Below are 17,064 nucleotides of genomic sequence, written 5' to 3' on the forward strand. Positions count from 1 at the left end.
AATCTTGAAAGACGTCTTGAAATTTCTTGAAAAACATCTTGAAGAAAAATGAATTGAGGAATTTTTCTTGAAAAACATCTTGAAAAATGTCTTGAACGAAAACCTCTTGAAGAAAAATGTCGTATGTCTAGCAAAAACCTACGGTATCTACATTAAAATTTGCATAAACCAATAATCGTACTTGTGAAGCTATGGCGTAACAACCGCTTGTGAGTGAAGCATAAAACTTACACATTTTGCCAGTGTGCCAAAACCTATTTCCGCTTACCTACTTTTAGTTAGCTCTTAACCATTATGAATCCCCATATGTAAACAATAGTACTTGCTTAAAAATATGACGTAACAGCCATATATACATGAAGCGTAAAATATAAGCATTGTTCTAGCGTGCGAAAACGTTTTTTAATAGCCTAATTTTAGCTACCTCTTAACCATTATCAGTTTCTATGTGTAAACAATAGCACTTGCTAAAAATATGACGTAACAACGACTAGTGTTTGAAGCGTAAAATGTAAACAATAGTACCTCCTAAACTATAACGTAACAGCGACCTATGCGGAATAAATCCATAAGCAATAGAGTTTGCGTCTTGGAGAATGCCCTGAGGATTTTTCCTACCTGGTTCACGTGACCTGAGAAAGCCCCACTATTCCTGTCTATTTGCTCTGTGAGTTTCATAGCATTAAAAAGAATGATTATCTTTGTCAAGAATATCTCGACAAAGATATTCTTGATTTATATCAAGAACGTAAAACTCAATTTTATTTTCTGTGCTGGGTTCTTCATGACCCTGATGAAGTGAATAAATGTTGTAATGCATTTTGTACCTACGAATGAAAAAACCGACGGAGCACAAAAACAAAACAAAACACAAGACACTAATTCCTCCAACAAAAACAAAACATAAACACAAAAACGAAAAACAAATGCTGACTACAGCTGTAAAAACTTGACCTGAGAGTGGGACTTGATCAACAACTTATATCGACGAATTTATTACAGGACCGCTTCTTCAGGGTTTGTAGCACCGTATTGGCGCGTAAAATACTTATTGCTTGTCCGCTATGGTAAACGCAGTAGAAACTTTACATACTATTAGTACAGTGGACGTATTTTAGCTTATTTGTAGCCGTAAAAATGCGCTAAAAGGGGCTAAGGTACTGATAATGAGGCAAAATCAAAGCGTTGTTTACCCGGGCCAACAGACGACACTCAAACTTCCGCTTATTCGCCACTATACAGCTATACGTAAAAGAAGACCACTCCTAAAAACGAGAAAGCAGTAACCGCCGTGTCTCTAATATTGACCGTCCAAAAGAAAGGCCCAGATGTACAATACAATACGCGAGCTCAACAATAGGAAACAAAGTGGGAAGATCCGACTAACATCGGATTTCGAATTAAAAAGTAGTACTTTCAGCATTAAACTGGAGTTCAATATGGGCATGCTCTTGTTGTAACTTAACTGTGTTGTAGCCCACGTAGAAACTTGCTCAGGATGACTACGTTATCTGCATAGCCAATCAAAGACAAAACAATACAACGAAGAATACAAGTCATATGTGACTTTGATTGTGCCTTTACAATACTGTTATTAAATGCTTTCGGTGACGAAATAACTCCGTGTTTTATCCCCTTCTTTACTGGAAGAAGGGATTTCCCTGCGGAGAAACAATAAAATCAAACAGTTCGTGGTAACGAGCTGTAGTAAGGAGCGACCCGGCTCAATAATAACCGAAAATCTAAAAAATGGAATTTTGATACCAATAGTTACATCAAAAGAATTGCATTTTAATGATGATTTTAAATATATAACTTTAATCAAGATTAGTTTTACCTATCAAAAGTTACGAGCCTGAGAAAATTTGCCTCATTTTAGAAAATAGGGGAAAACATCCGCTAAAAGTCATACAATCTTAACGAATATAACACCATCAGATTCAGCGTATCAGAGAACCATATTGTAGAAGTTTCAAGCTCCTATCTACAAAAATGTGGAATTTCACATTTTTTGCCAGAAGACAAATCACGGATCTGTGTTAATTTGTTTTTTTGTTTGTTTTTTTCCCAGGGGTGATCGTATCGACCCAGTGGTCCTATAATGTTGAAATAATATGCCATGTTTTGGATGAAGGTATGAATTTAAATATAATAGTGAATATCACTAAATAAAAAGTTTCTTGTAATTAACTATTAGTAAGGAGCGATGCAGCTCAATAGTAGCCGAAATTCTAAGAGACCGAATCTCGGTAACAATGGATACATCAAAAGAATCTGGTTTTGATCTTTATCCAAAATATACAAAATTCGTGAAGTTTAATGTTACCCATCAAAGGTTACTAGCCTGAACAAACTTGCCCAATTTTGTAAGAAAAGGGGAAAACACCCATAAAACATCAAGTGGTATTAATTAAAATTCCAACATTAGATCCAGCATATTAGATAGCCCTACTGTAGGGGGTTTCAAGCTCCTATTTACAAAAATTAGATTTTTTGCCAGAAACAAGATTAGGGATGCGTGTTTTTTTTTTCCAAGGGTGATCGTATGGAGCCAGTGATCCTAGAAAATTAAGTTGGGGTTAATTTGGTCATAATTCAAAAGTTCTAGTGCCCTTTTTAAGTGACCAAAATACTAGAGGGCAGCTAGCCCCCTCCCCCTCCTAAGCCCCATTTTTCCTCTGTTGTCCAAACAAAATTTGGAAAACGCCCTCTTGTGGTATCTGTACTGAAATTAAATGGATAACAGCCCACAACACATTTTTGGGTGCCATATGGCACTTTCTGATGACATTGTCAAATCAGGTTTATAAAAACAATTAGAGGTAAAAATAAGTTTTCAAAGGAGCCCTTATATAGGTCCCCATAATATTCCAGTGCCTGGGTTTCTATTCTGGAAATGGAACCCTAATTGCACTTTTTTGGGTGTTATCTGGCCCTTTATGGTGGTGCAAGCAAGTCGAACTTATAAAAAGAGATTATACATAAAAATTATTTTCGAAATGAGCCTTTAAAAAGTTTTCAATGATGTCCCAATTGTAGCGACGAAAAAAGAAGGATACGTCCGTGATACCCGTGCAAGAAAGTGATTTTTCTTGCTGTTCAAAGTTGGGGGAGGGGGCTATATGCGTCCTGTTTAGGGTTTCCGACAATGGTGATATCAATGTTTTACTTTTGTTTCAACCTGACAATATTTCTGAGGAATTTCAGGTTGTAATTTAGTAATTCTGTAAGTTTGGTTTTCAAAATATAATTTTACTACTATTATAAGAGGAATTAATATTTATCATTCCTGAGTGGGCTATAAATGGCGATGTTTTTCCCACCAAATACTTGTTTTCAAAACACTTCAAATTTTTATTACTACGAGGCCATGGTTGGGTCTTTACTAGTTTGTAGCTATTGTTGCGACAATAATAATATTTCCAATTGGCCTGTAATCTGAACAAGGCAAAACAATGGGTGTAATATGAGAAATAGACCTCTAAATTGAAAGTAGACAATTTATGGCTGACCGAAGGTTATCCATGCGTTACATTTCGGTAAGAATTTGGGTTTTAATTACCACAATGCGAACTATTCCTCACTAAATGTAACCTTAACAACTATTCTTTGTTACAAAAGATTGGTTTTACCTATACATTGAAGGAAATTAAGGAATATATGACGGAACTGTTTTTCTATTTTATTACAATAAATTACCCCCACCTTCTCTTACCTCTCATGAATATATTATACCTCTGTTCTGGTACCATAACAAGACTAATTATTTGTAATTTGTAATTGGTCATTTTTACTTAACCCGAATAATTTTGATAAGTTATCCAAGTCCTCATTTTTCTATCTAATGACATATCAGGAAAATTGTTCTTCCTCAGAAGATAATAGCAATCTTTTCGTATTTTTGTTCTGGAATGTGATATATCCGACAAGATCAATTGTTAGGAAAGGAATCATAAGTGCGTCAATAAAGATATTCATCATTAGTCAAAAACACAATTCTTTTCAGCCTCATCCCAAAAATGGTACGTGTCATCCCCATGTTTATGGATAAAAAAGAATAAGAATTTGTAAGCTAGCTTCATAGATAGATACAAAAGTAAAGAAAATGTGGATTTGGGGGAAATTATGATTGTTGTCTAGAGAGACGGAGGGGGGCGGCTACAGGCTAGGTTGCGTCATTAAAATTGTAGGTGTGGAAGCAGAATCAGATTATGAATACCGAGCGGACTGGGGGATAGTTTTTGTTACTTTTGCCAGCTTTTGATAGCTTCTGCTGGTGAGAACATAAGGCTTAGAAAACTGATTATAAATGGACAAGCACTCAAGTTCAGCACATAAGGAGTGAATCAAGCCAGGAACAGTATTCCTGGCAATACAAATTTGATTACTTGCCTGATTTTTGTGAGTTTGCCTTAATTTCCATGATTTGTTAATAATTTATGTGGGGTTGCTCTAGATTTCTACATATTGACCTCTTGATTTCTTAGGATTGGTCTTGATTTTTAGAAGTTGGCTTTTTCATCTCTTGGTTTCTTCGGATTGGTCTTGATTTTCAGGGATTGGTCTTGATTTTAAGATTTTGCCCTTGATTTCTTTTGATTGGTCTTGATTTTTAGACGTTGACCATGATTTCTAGAGTTTGGTCTTAGTTTTTAAGGTTTTAAAGGATTTCTATGTATAGGTAATGATTTCTAAGGATTATTCTGGATTTATACATGTTGATCTCTTGATTTTTGGAATTACACCTGGATAAGTAAGCATTGTTTATGATTTCTATGGGGTTGCTCTAGATTTCTACAGATTGACCTCTTGATTTCTTCGGATTGGTCTTGAGTTTTAGAGGTTGGCCTTTTGATCTCTTGGTTTCTTCGTATTGGTCTTGATTATCAGGAATTGGCCTTGATTTCTTCAGTTTGGTCTTGCTTTTTATGAATTCATTTGGATTTTGAGGGTCTGGTCATGACTTGTATGGATAGGTCTTTATATTTAGATTTTGCCCTTGATATCCTGGGATTGGCCTTGATTTTTCGAGGTCTTCCATGAGTTCCTGAGTGTGGTCTTTGTTTGTTACTGTTTGATCTGGAGTTCTATGCGCTGATCATGACTTCAAAGGTTTGTTCTGGATTGCTATCGGTGGATCCTTTGATTTTTACGGGTTGGTCTTGATGTTATGGTTTGGTCTGGATTTCTAGGGCTGACCCTAATTCTCGTGAATTCGTGTGTGTTTCTATGCATTGCTTATGATTTGATAGAATTCATCCTGATTTGTTTGTAATAGTTATGATTTCTAGGAGGTTATTCTGGATTTCTAATTATTGATCTTTCGATTTCTGGGGGGGGGGTCTTGGTTTATATGGTTTGGTCTGGATTTGTATACATTGGTCTTTTGATTTCTATGATTGGATCTGGATTTCTAATATCGATTGCCTGATTTTTGTGGGTTTGCCTTCATTGTCATGCGTTGCTCATAACTTCTGTGGGGTTGCTTAAGATTTCTAAATATTGACCTCTTGATTTCTTCTGAATGGTCTTTATTTGTAAAGGTTGGTCTTTTGATCTCTTGGTTTCTCCGGATTGATCTTGATTTTCAGTGATTGGTTTTGATTTCTTTAGTTAGATCATGATTTTTTTTTTTTTTATTCGTTTGGATTCCTAGGGTCTGGTCATGACTTGTATGAATTTGTCTTAATTTTTAAAGGTCAGCAATAACTTCCAGAGTTTGGTCTTTGTTTTGTGCGGTTTGATTTACAATTATATGCAACAGTCGTGATTTCAAAGAATTGTTCTGGATTTGTACATGTTGGTCTCTTGATTTTACGGGTTGGTCTTTATGCCTATAGATTTCTTGATGTCTATTTGATGTCTGGATTTGTAGCCCAGACCCTGATTCTTGTGAATCCGTGTGCATTTCTACGCAATGCTAATGATTTGAAAGAATTCGTAGGAATTATATATATTGGATATGATTTCTATGGTTGAGGTGGATTTTTAATTATTGATTTCTCTCGATTTCTGGGTGGGGTGGGTGGTCTTGATTACTATGATTCGATCTCGAATTCTCTGCATTGGTCTCTTGATTTCTATGGTTTGGTCTGGATCGCCTGATTTTTGTGATTTTGCCTTGATTTCCATGAGTTGCTCATAATTTCTATGAGGTTGCTCTAGATTTCTACATATTGACCACTTGATTTTTTCGGTTCGGTCTTGGATTTCGCAGCTTGATCTTGATTTCTTCTGTTTAGTCTTTATTTTTAGTAATTAATCTCAATTTCTAGGGTCTGGTCATGATTTTAATGTATTAATCATGATTTCTAACGATTTTTCTAGATTTCTACATGTTAATCCCTTGAATTTTGCAAGCTGGTCGAGTTCGTCCGAGTTTATATGTATTGGTTATAATTTCTAAGGGGTTGCTCTAGATTTCTATATACTGACTTTTTGAATTCTTTGGGTTGGTCTTGATATTTAGATTTTAGCCTTGACTCGTTCAGTTTGGCCTTGAATCTTATGAGTTCGTCGAGATTTCTATATATTAGTCATGATTTTTAGAGATTGTTCATGATTTCTACAGTTTGGTCTTGGTTTCTATGGTTTGATCTTGATTTCTACGCATTAGTCTCGATATCTAAAGCTTAGTCTTGATTTCTAGAGTTTTGTTTTGATTTCTACGTATTGGTATTGATTTTGAAGGATTTTTCTGGATTTTAACATTTTGATCTTTTGATTTTTGTGAGTTCGTCTGATTGTTATGAGTTGGTCATCATTTCTATGGGCTTGCTCTAGATTTCTACATATTGATCACTTGGTTTCTTCGGTTTCTTCTTAATTTTTAGAGGTTGGCCTTGATTTCTTTGGTTTGGTTTAGATTTTTAGGAATTTGTCTAGATTTCTCTACTCTGATCATGATTTGTATGTATTGATCTTGTTTTTACATGTTGTCTTGATTTCTTTGGATTGATCATGATTTTAGAGGTTGACCTTGATTTCTAGGGTTTGGTTTTTATGTTTTGGTTGGATTTCTATGCACTGATTAAGATTTTTACAGTTTGGTCTTGATTTATATGTATTGGTTTTGATTCCTAAGGATTGATCTGGATATATACATTTTGATTCCTTAATTACTTCGGATTGGTCTTGACATCAATGATTTGCTCTGAATGTCTACAGTTTATCCTGATTTTTATGAATTCATGTGGATTTCTTTGCATTGGTCATAGTTTTTATGTATTGGTCATGATTTTAGAGGTTGCCCTCAATTTCTACAATACGAATATGATTTCTATGAGCTTGCCTGAATTTCAACGGCTTGGCCTTGATGTCTATGGTTTGGTCTGAATATCGGTAATAAGGAAAAGTCTTATTCAAGAAAGTGTTTTAAATTCTAACGTGTGTCAGCCATTTAGTGTCACCGCCTGGAATTGTCATAGAAAATCGTAATGAAACAGAGGTCTCATTCTAACGGAAATGAAAAGTTCTAGTGCCCTTTTTAAGTGACCAAAAAATTTGAGGGCACCTAGGCCCCCTCCCACGCTAATTATTTTCCCAAAGTCAACGGATCAAAATTCTGAGACAGCTCGAAAAACCTTATAGCTATGTCTTTGGGGACGACTTACTCCCCCACAGTCCCCGTGGGAGGGGCAATAAGTTACAAACTTTAACCAGTGCTTACATATAGTAATGACTATTGGGAAGTCTACAGGCATTTTCAGGAGGATTTTTTGGTTGGGGGAGGGGTTGAGAAGAGAGGATATGCTGGGGGAGCTTTCCATCGAGGAATTTGTCATGGGGGAAGAAAATTTCCACGAAGGGAGCGCAGGATTTACTAGCATTATTTATAAAAAAAACAATGAAAAAATAAATATGAAATAGTTTTTTTCAGCGGGAAGTAAGGAGCAGCATTAAAACTTAAAACAAACACAAATTATTACCCATTTGAGGGGCTCACCTCCCCCTAATACCTCGCTCTTTACACTAAAGTATTTTTAGTAATTTTAACTATTTATTCTACGGCTTTTTTGATTCAGCGGTCATTCTTAATGAATTGGGACAAAATTTAAGATTTGGTGTAAAGAGAGAGGTACTGACGAGGGGGCGAACCCTCTCATATGTGTAATAAAAACATGAGAATACAAAAGTTCTTTACGTAAGCTAATTTATAAGTTACGTATATCTTTTACTAATAAAAATATTCGTAAAAACCTAAAAATTCTAGTTGCCTTTTTAAGTAACCATATAATCGGAGGGCAACTAGGCTTCCTCCCCCGCTCATTTTTTCTCAAAATCATTCGATCCAAATTATCTGAAAGCCATTTAGTAAAAAAAAAATAAAAAAATATGTAAAATTCATTTTAATTATTCTTCTGCGGAGAGCCAAAATCAAAACATGCATTGATTCAAAAGCGTTCAGAAATTAAATCAAAACAACAAGTTTTTTTAACGGGAAGTAAGGAGCGACATTAAAACTTAAAACGAACAGAAATTACTTCTTATATGAAAGGGCTGCTTCCTCATCAACGCCCCGCTCTTTACGCTAAAGTTTCTTACTGTTTTAAAAAGTAGAATTAAGAGAAAGAGTCAAACTTTAGCGTAAAGAGTGGGGCGTTGATGAGGAAGCAGTCCTTTCATATACGAAGTAATTTCGGTTCGTCTTAAGTTTTAATGCTACTCCTTACTTCCAGTTGAAAAAAACTTTTTCATATTTATTTTCTCATTGCTTTTTTTTAAATAATGCTAGTAAATACTGCGCCCCTTTTACGGAAATCTTCTTCCCCCATGACAAACTCCTCCATTGAATGAAATTCCTCCAACCTCCCCCCCCCCCTCCCAACCAAAAAATCCCCCTGAAAACGTATCTACACTTTCCAATAACCATTACTATATGCAAACACTGGTCAAAATTTGCAACTTGCAGCCCCTCCCACGGGGACTGTGGGGGAGTAAGTCGTCCCCAAAGACATAGTTATAAGGTTTTTCAACTATGCTGAATAAAATGGCAATCTCAGAATTTTCATCCGACGACTTTGGGAAAAAATGAGCGTGGGAGGGGGCCTAGGTTCCCTCCAATTTTTTTGGTCACTTTAAAAGGGCACTAGAACTTTTCATTTCCGTTCCAATGAACCTTCTCGCAAAATTCTAGGACCACTGGGTCAATACGATCACCCCCGGGAAAAAGAGAAAAAAACAAATTAACACGCATCCGTGATTTGTCTTCTGACAAAAAATACAAAATTCCACAATTTTGTAGATAGGAGCTTGGAACTTGTACAGCAGGGTTCTCTGATACGCTGAATCTGATGGTGTGATTTCCATTAAGATTCTATGTCTTTTAGAGGGTGTTTTCCCTATTTTCTAAAATAGGGCAAATTTTCTCAGGCTCGTCACTTTTGATAAGTAAGACTAAACTTGATGAAACTTATATATTTAAAATCAACATTAAAATTAAATTCTTTTGATGTAACTATTGGTATCAAAATTCCGTTTTTTAGGGTTTTGGTTACAATTGAGCCGGGTCACTCCTTACTACAGTTCGTTACCACGAACTGTTTGAAAAGAAAAATCCGTTTCGTTATTGTTACTTTAAATTGGTCCAGCATAATATGAAAAACGTCTGTTAAAGGGGCAAGGGGAATTTTCAAAAGCATTTTTAAACTTCCGAATAAATCTTTAAATTTTTTCGGTGTTGTGAGAGCAAAATTTTAGTTTTTCCTGGTTTAGTTAATTTTTTTCTGCCACCGATTTTAGTTTATTGTTAGAAATTGGTAATGGTGTGAGTTTCATAGAAAGTATAGATCTCCATCTGAGTTGAGAAATATGGCATTATGCTTTAGAAAGCAGCATATAATCCACACCTTGAGCCAAAAAGGATGGCGTTGATTTTCCTTGACCCAGGTGTGTGAGCTAAAGCAGAACTTTTTAGTCTATAACTTAAAACACTTTCGAAGATTGTTCCTCCAAGGTTTTGTTTTTTTGTAGTTCTATTCAGGTAAGCAGGAATAAATAGGGAAGTTTTAACTGAAATTCAATCGAGATTTGATCTGGAAGATTTCCCCGGGTAGGTCTCACCCATAAGTATGGATACTTAGTTCTATAAATCGTTTCTGTTAGTGATCATGTTTATTTTATGACTTCACATCCTGTTTCTAGAACTCTGGTAGGGAAACAGCATCACATTCCTTCCAAAATTTATTAGTTCTCTCTTTGCTGAATAAGTCGGGATTTCCCTTTGCTCCTGCCTTAGTAGTAATATCAGATAGTTTTCTCAGGACACAAAAATAATGTTCAGGCCAAAAGAGATACGATTGCATTATTATCACTGGTATATATGTTTTAAAGAACCAGTGAATGTTTATTGCATCAATTTTTTTGTAGAAACAATTGTTCATAAGATATACCATTAAGAAACAATTCAAAGGGCTGAAAAATACCATTAAGAAACAGTTCAAAGGGCTGAAAACTCCGTTGTTGTAGAACATTCTAAAACAATTGACAAGTGTGGTCAAAAACAATCCAAAACCTGATTTGGATCAAAATTCAGTGGGATCAAAAGGTAGGCCTAGACTTTTCAGAAGAAATGTAGACATGTTCTATAATATTTAAAGCAAAATGTTGTAAGGATTTTTAACCTGTACAATAGAAAGGTCATTTGAGAGGTTTCTTTAAAAGAACAGATAATAAAGCTTTTTTTGTGCAAATGGTTTTGGAATAAATATATAAATGACGCAACGCAAACCACAGGTTGGCAATTACCTTTAGTGCTTAGGTAACAATCATTCAATGATATACATGGAAAAAAAAACTGTTTCTATGGTCAAATACATTTGAAAATCTTTTTAGTAATATATTTTGAGTCGAATTAAAGTAGCCTTAGCTTTTAAATGATCCAGTTTTAAAAATGAAATGTAGATTGTATTACTTTTCGGACAAAATTCATTAACCTTTTTATACATGGTGCATTTAAAACTTACAATATAAACTACTCGTTCGAAATACAAAATCAAGTTCATTTTCATAATATACAGTATTTTAATACACAGAGTCATTGAGTATTTTTTTTTCTCAGGAAAACATCTTGTAGAGTATTTTTTAGACATTTTTGAGATAATTCGAGATGTTTCTTAGATTTACTGCTATGGCATTTAGGCGACGGCACATAAGCAGAATCAAAGCATTGCTCACGCAAGCCTTTATTCGGCAGAGCTGATTAAAGGTTACTGCAGCATTTCACGTTACCATAGCAACATCAATCTAGTTTTTTATCTAATGTTTGACAAATAACGAAAAACCTGATTTTACCACCAGATTATATAAAAAACAAGTTTTTTTAACTGAAAGTAAGGAGCGACGTTAAAACTTAAAACGAACAGAAATTACTTCGTATATGAAAGGGGCTGCTTCCTCATCAACGCCCCACTCTTCACGCTAAAGTTTGACTCTTTCTCTCAACTCTTCTTTTTTAAAACGGTAAAAAACTTTACCGTAAAGAGCGGGGCGTTGATGAGGAAGCAGTCCCTTTCATATACGAAGTAATTACTGTTCGTTTTAAGTTTTAATGTCGCTCCTTACTTTCAGTAAAAATAACTTGTTTTCTCTATTTAATTTCTGAACGTTTTTGAATCAATGCATGTTTTGATTTTGGCTCTCCGCAGAGGAATAATTATAATAAAAATTTGCGTAATAAAAATTTGTGTCGACTGACGTCAAGTTTGTCGACTGACGAAATTACAGACCGGGACATCGGGACACAAATGATTACCGGGACACCGGGATATCTATATATATATATATATATATATATATATATATATATATATATATATATATATATATATATATATATATATATATATATATATATATGTTGGGTGTTGGGGTGGCGCTTCGTGCCACCCCAACACCTAGTTGGTGGGGGCGCTTCAAGCCCCCCCAAGCCCCCCCGCGCGCGTAAGTCGTTACTCGCCATATTAGTTACGCACCATTGTAGTTGTGTCCCTATGTCCCACCTGTGAATATATATATATATATATATATATATATATATATATATATATATATATATATATATATATATATATATATATATATATATATATATATGTATATATATATATACATATATATATATATATATATATATATATATATATATATATATATATATATATATATATATATATATATATATATATGTATATATATATATATATATATATATATATATATATATATATATATATATATGTTTTTAACTACGTAAAACTTGCGAATATACAACATTCTTTGCTGTCCCATTGTCTGTGCATATAAATAGATTGTCAGGTTTACCGACTCTTGAACATGCAACATATAATGGTCCATAAGAAAACAATCCGTATTCAGATCTATACCTCATGATTCTAATGATTGCCCTTGAGCTTTGTTGATGGTGATTGCTAATCGACCATTCCCTGTGTCGCCGTCGTCATTTATATATCCCCCTGTGCCCCCCAGCGTCCTAGTTGTAGTTGTGTCCCTGTGTCCCGGTCGTCATTTATATTCCATGTGTCCCGGTCGTCATTTGTGTCCCGGTGTCCCAGTCTGTGATTTCTATTTGAGTGTCCCGGGCGTCATTTATATTCCTTGTCTCCCGGTGTCCCGGTCGTCATTTGTGTCCCGGTGTCCTGGTTTGTATATACATTCGTTTTTGAATTGGTCTTTTTTTTAGTTTTTAGTTTTGTACCTTTTTTAGTTTTTTTAGTTATACCTCATGATTCTAATGATTGCCCTTGAGCTTTGTTGATGGTGACTGCTAATCGAACATTCCCTGTGTCCCCGTCGTCATTTATATATCTCCCTGTGCCCCCCCGGAGTCCCCGTTGTAGTTGTGTCCCTGTGTCCCGGTCGTCATTTATATTCCCTGTGTCCCGGTCGTCATTTGTATCCCAGTGTCCCGGTCTGTGTATACATTCGTGTTTGAAATGGTATATGATGAAATAAATTTTTGTATTTTTCCCCTTTTTTTCTTTATAGTTTTTTTTTGGTTTTTACTTTTTTTTTGGTTTTTTGGGGTTTTTTTTCTTTTTTCTTTTAGTTTTTTTTTTATTTTTATTTTCTTTAGTTTTGTTTTTCTCCTTTATTTCTCATTTTTTTTACCTCTTTTTCTTTTTTTATCTTTTTTAGTTTTTTAGTTTTTTAGCTTTTTTAGTTTTTTATTAGTTTTTAGTGTTTTTTTTTCTTTTTAGTTTTTTTGTAGTTTTTACCTTTTTTTTAGTTTTTTTTACTTATGTCCTGGTCGTCATTTATACTCCCTGTGTCCCGGTCGTCATTTGTATCCCGGTGCTTTGTTGATGGTGATTGCTAATCGAACATTCCTTGTGTCCCGGTCGCTTTCTCTTTGAGTGTCGGTCGTCATTTATATTCCCTATGTGCCGGTGTCCCGGTCGTCATTTGTGTCCCGATGTCCCGGTCTGTAAATTCGTCAGTTGAAAACATGACGTCAGTCGACACACAAACATGACGTCACTCGACAGACAGACCCACACACACAGACAACTTATTATATATATATATATATATATATATATATATATATATATATATATATATATATATATATATATATATATATATATATATATATATATATAGATATTATCTATATTAGAGCCTCCAACTATATAGATTTTTAAGTTTAAAGACAGAAAAGTACATGTAACAATATTTGGCAAAATCAGGTATTTCTTAATTGTGAACAGTAAGAAAAAACATAAAAGTTATGAGAATATTCAAATATTCAAAGAAATGTTTAACATATCCAGACGGCTTAAGTGAGATCTTATATTTTAAGCTGACAGTAAAAAAAAAAATCTTAATAAAAAAATAAGTCTCTTGTGTCTTAAGCCGACTGTAAAGTAAAAAAAAAAAACTAAATAAAACTTATGTCTTTGGCTAAAGTACGACTTCCGTCCTCCCAATCGTCTTCCCAATTCAAATTTTTGATATCTTAAAATATGGCGGATTTAAAGTTGCCGCTGCGCAATCATCGGAAAACCGAATAGTTCTTTTGACGTAAAATCCCATTCACCAAACTAAGGATCTCTTGCATCCAGGAATGGCTCATTTGGCTTACCTTACAGTCGATCCAAGAGACTTCTGGGAGTGGATATCCAATAGCCGAACAATGAAGATGTGACTCGGTTGAATTGGAAAATATCCAACGGGAAGGGGGCTCAACATGAAACAACGGACCTCGTAAGCCATTAACTAGTGATGGAAAACCTAAAATTAACAAATATATCGTCATTGTCAATCGGAAACCACGTATCTCCTTTTTTAGATATTTTTCAGGCCGTAAAAAAATATAATAACTTATCCCTATTAGTAGTTACCTCGTAAGTCATGTTAGTAGTGACCTGTTAGTAGTGTTAGTTGTAAGCCTGTTAGTAGTGACCTCGTAAGCCATGAACTAGTGATGGAGAACCTAAAATTAACAATATATCGTCGTTGTCAAGCGGAAACCACGCATCTCCCTTTTTAAAAAAAAATGCAGGACTTGACAAAAACATGATAACTTATTCCTCTCAGTAGTTACACGATTAAATCCTTACATTAAAATAAACAAAATAAGTTTCTTCAACTGAAAGTAAGGAGCAACGTTAAAACGTAGAGAAATTATTACGTATATGAAGGAGTTTGCCTTCTCCTGAAAACCTAACTCACACCTACGCTGAAGTTTTTTAGTGAACTTTAAAGCTTCTCATTGTTCTAAGTAAACAACATTTGTGTTTTAGGAGTCGTTCTTAAAGAATTGGGACAAAATTCAAACTTCAGAGTAAAGAGTATGGCATTGAGGAGAAGCGAGCCCTCTTCACATGTGCAGTAATTTTTGTTCGTTTTAAGGTTTAATTTAGCTCCTTACTTTCATTTGAAAAACCTATTTCTTATTTAGTGTATGCTAGTTTTTTAAATAATTCCAGGAAATCTTGCATCACTTCCACGGAGAAATATTCTCCCAATGGAAATATCCTCTCGATAGTTCAAAAAGTGGTGAAAATTTATCCAGGACAAATTCCCATAACCAACTCTCCGCGTAAAATTGCAACGGAGAAGAGAAAGCAAAACGTATAAAAAGAATTTTGGGTCGGAATTCTTTTAAATTCCCCCAGTGTAGGGGCACAAATGTCCCCTCACCCTAAAATGCATGCATGTTTCCCAATAACAAATAATATGCGTAAACAATGAGTAGATTTTATAGCTTAAAGAGTTTTTCTCTTGGTAGAAAGCTAAAATAGCTATCGCAAACTTTTGATCGGAGAAATTTGGGGAAAAGGGGTGGGAGAGGAGCCTAAAAGTCCTTTAATCTTTTTAGTCACTTAAAAACCACAATAAGCTTTAAGATCCCGTTCCAATGAGCCCATTTCACTGTATTTTAGGACCACTGGGTTGATATGATGACCCCCTGGAAAAAAAACAACAAATAAACCCGCATCCTTGATCTAATAATCCTTGTATCATAAATAATTTTGTATCACTAATAATTTTGTATCAAGGATAATACTTGATCCTTGATACAAAATTCCATATTTTTGTAGATTCCACATTTTTGCAGCCTGACACCCCTGTAACAGGGTTATTTTGATATGCTGAATCTAATCTGTAATTTTTATTAAGGTTCTAAAATGGTTTATTTATGATCATTATTTTAAATCAATTATTACATTATCTTTGTCAAAGTGATTGCCTTTTAGTTGAATGAAATACAATAATAATCCTTTTGGGGGGGGGGCAAAAATTTCTCAATCCATTGACGATGTAAAACCTTTGCATTTTTTCACGAATTGCTTTGCGACACAATTTGGGCTGAGGAAAAAGGGGCTTTTAAAGATTCAAAATCAATTGAAATCAATTGAATTGATTGAATCTTTGCAAAATTCTCACTCATACACTATAACATCCATCCCGGGGGTAATTTGGATCCGAAATTCTCATCTTCTTGAAATATATTTACGGTGATTTTCTTTATATTCTGATAGTCACCTTCGCATATTTGATAGTTAAGGGATTTTGTTACCAGGTCTAAGAATGTTTGCCTTTGGTAATTTTCAGAGAGAATTTTCAGGATCTTTTTGTGGTTAAGCGATTTTTTGTGTGCCATTGTGCACTCGTCCCAAATAATAAGTTTACATTGCTGCAATACTTTACCCGTCCCAGATGATTTGGAAATATTGCACGTGGGAGTTTCTGTAGAATGCAAATTCAGAGGCAATTTCAAAGCGGAATGAGCAGTTCTTCCACCAGGCAGCAACGTTGCGGCTATTCCAGACGACGCAATTGCCAACGCTAAATTATTTTTTGCTCTTGAGCTTTGTTGATGGTGATTGATAATCGAACATTCCCTGTGTCCCCGTCGTCATTTATATATCGCCCTGTGCCCCCGGCGTCCCCGTTGTAGTTGTGTCCTGTGTCCTGTTCGTCATTTATATTCCCTGTGTCCCGGTCGTCATTTGTGTCCCGGTATCCCAGTCTGTATTTTCTCTTTGAGTGTCCCGGTCGTCATTTATATTCCCTCTGTCCTGGTGTCCCGGTCGTCATTTGTGTCCCGGTGTCCCGGTCTGTAATTTCTCTTTAGGTGTCCCGGTCGTCATTTATATTCCCTGTGTCTCGGTCGTCATTTGTGTTCTTGTGTCCCGGTCTGTAGTGTCATAAAAATAAGTTGTCTGTCTGTGGATCTGTGGATCAGGTGACGTCATGTTTCTGTGTCGGCTGACATCATGAAATTAGTTGTCGTCATTTTTGCTTTGACGGTGAAGTCATTAATGGTATTTAAGACATATATGTTCACGTAGAAATCTATTAATGTTTAAGTTTAAAATGACTGATGAACTTACAATGGCAAAAGCCGATGAAGATGCTCAAAGAGTCTATGCCAAAAAACTTGCTGCTGATAGAGATAGTCAGAAAAGAAAACGTGCCGAGGAATCAAAAGAACGGCAAGGAAACAGGCTTGAGGCTAAAGAACGCAAAACCGCGCAGTTAGATGAAGATCCACCTGGACAGCGAGAGTCAAAACATATCAAAACTGAAAATGAT

At 35.0% G+C, this 17,064-nt stretch overlaps 1 protein-coding gene across 2 annotated transcripts in view; it reads right to left on the reverse strand.

Moving 5' to 3' along the window:
• The window catches only part of LOC136038002 (cell adhesion molecule Dscam1-like), a gene marked incomplete at its 3' end in the record, with an annotated part of 141,671 nt that overhangs the window by 49,715 nt on the left and 74,892 nt on the right, over positions 1 to 17,064 (reverse strand). The window contains 1 exon segment of one of the 2 annotated variants that reach the window (XM_065720919.1): positions 14,105 to 15,401. Coding sequence (XP_065576991.1) covers positions 14,105 to 14,278 — 174 coding nt within the window. 2 annotated transcript variants of the gene reach the window in all.

Source organism: Artemia franciscana, chromosome 17, assembly GCF_032884065.1.
Source record: "Artemia franciscana chromosome 17, ASM3288406v1, whole genome shotgun sequence".
Taxonomy (NCBI): domain Eukaryota; kingdom Metazoa; phylum Arthropoda; class Branchiopoda; order Anostraca; family Artemiidae; genus Artemia; species Artemia franciscana.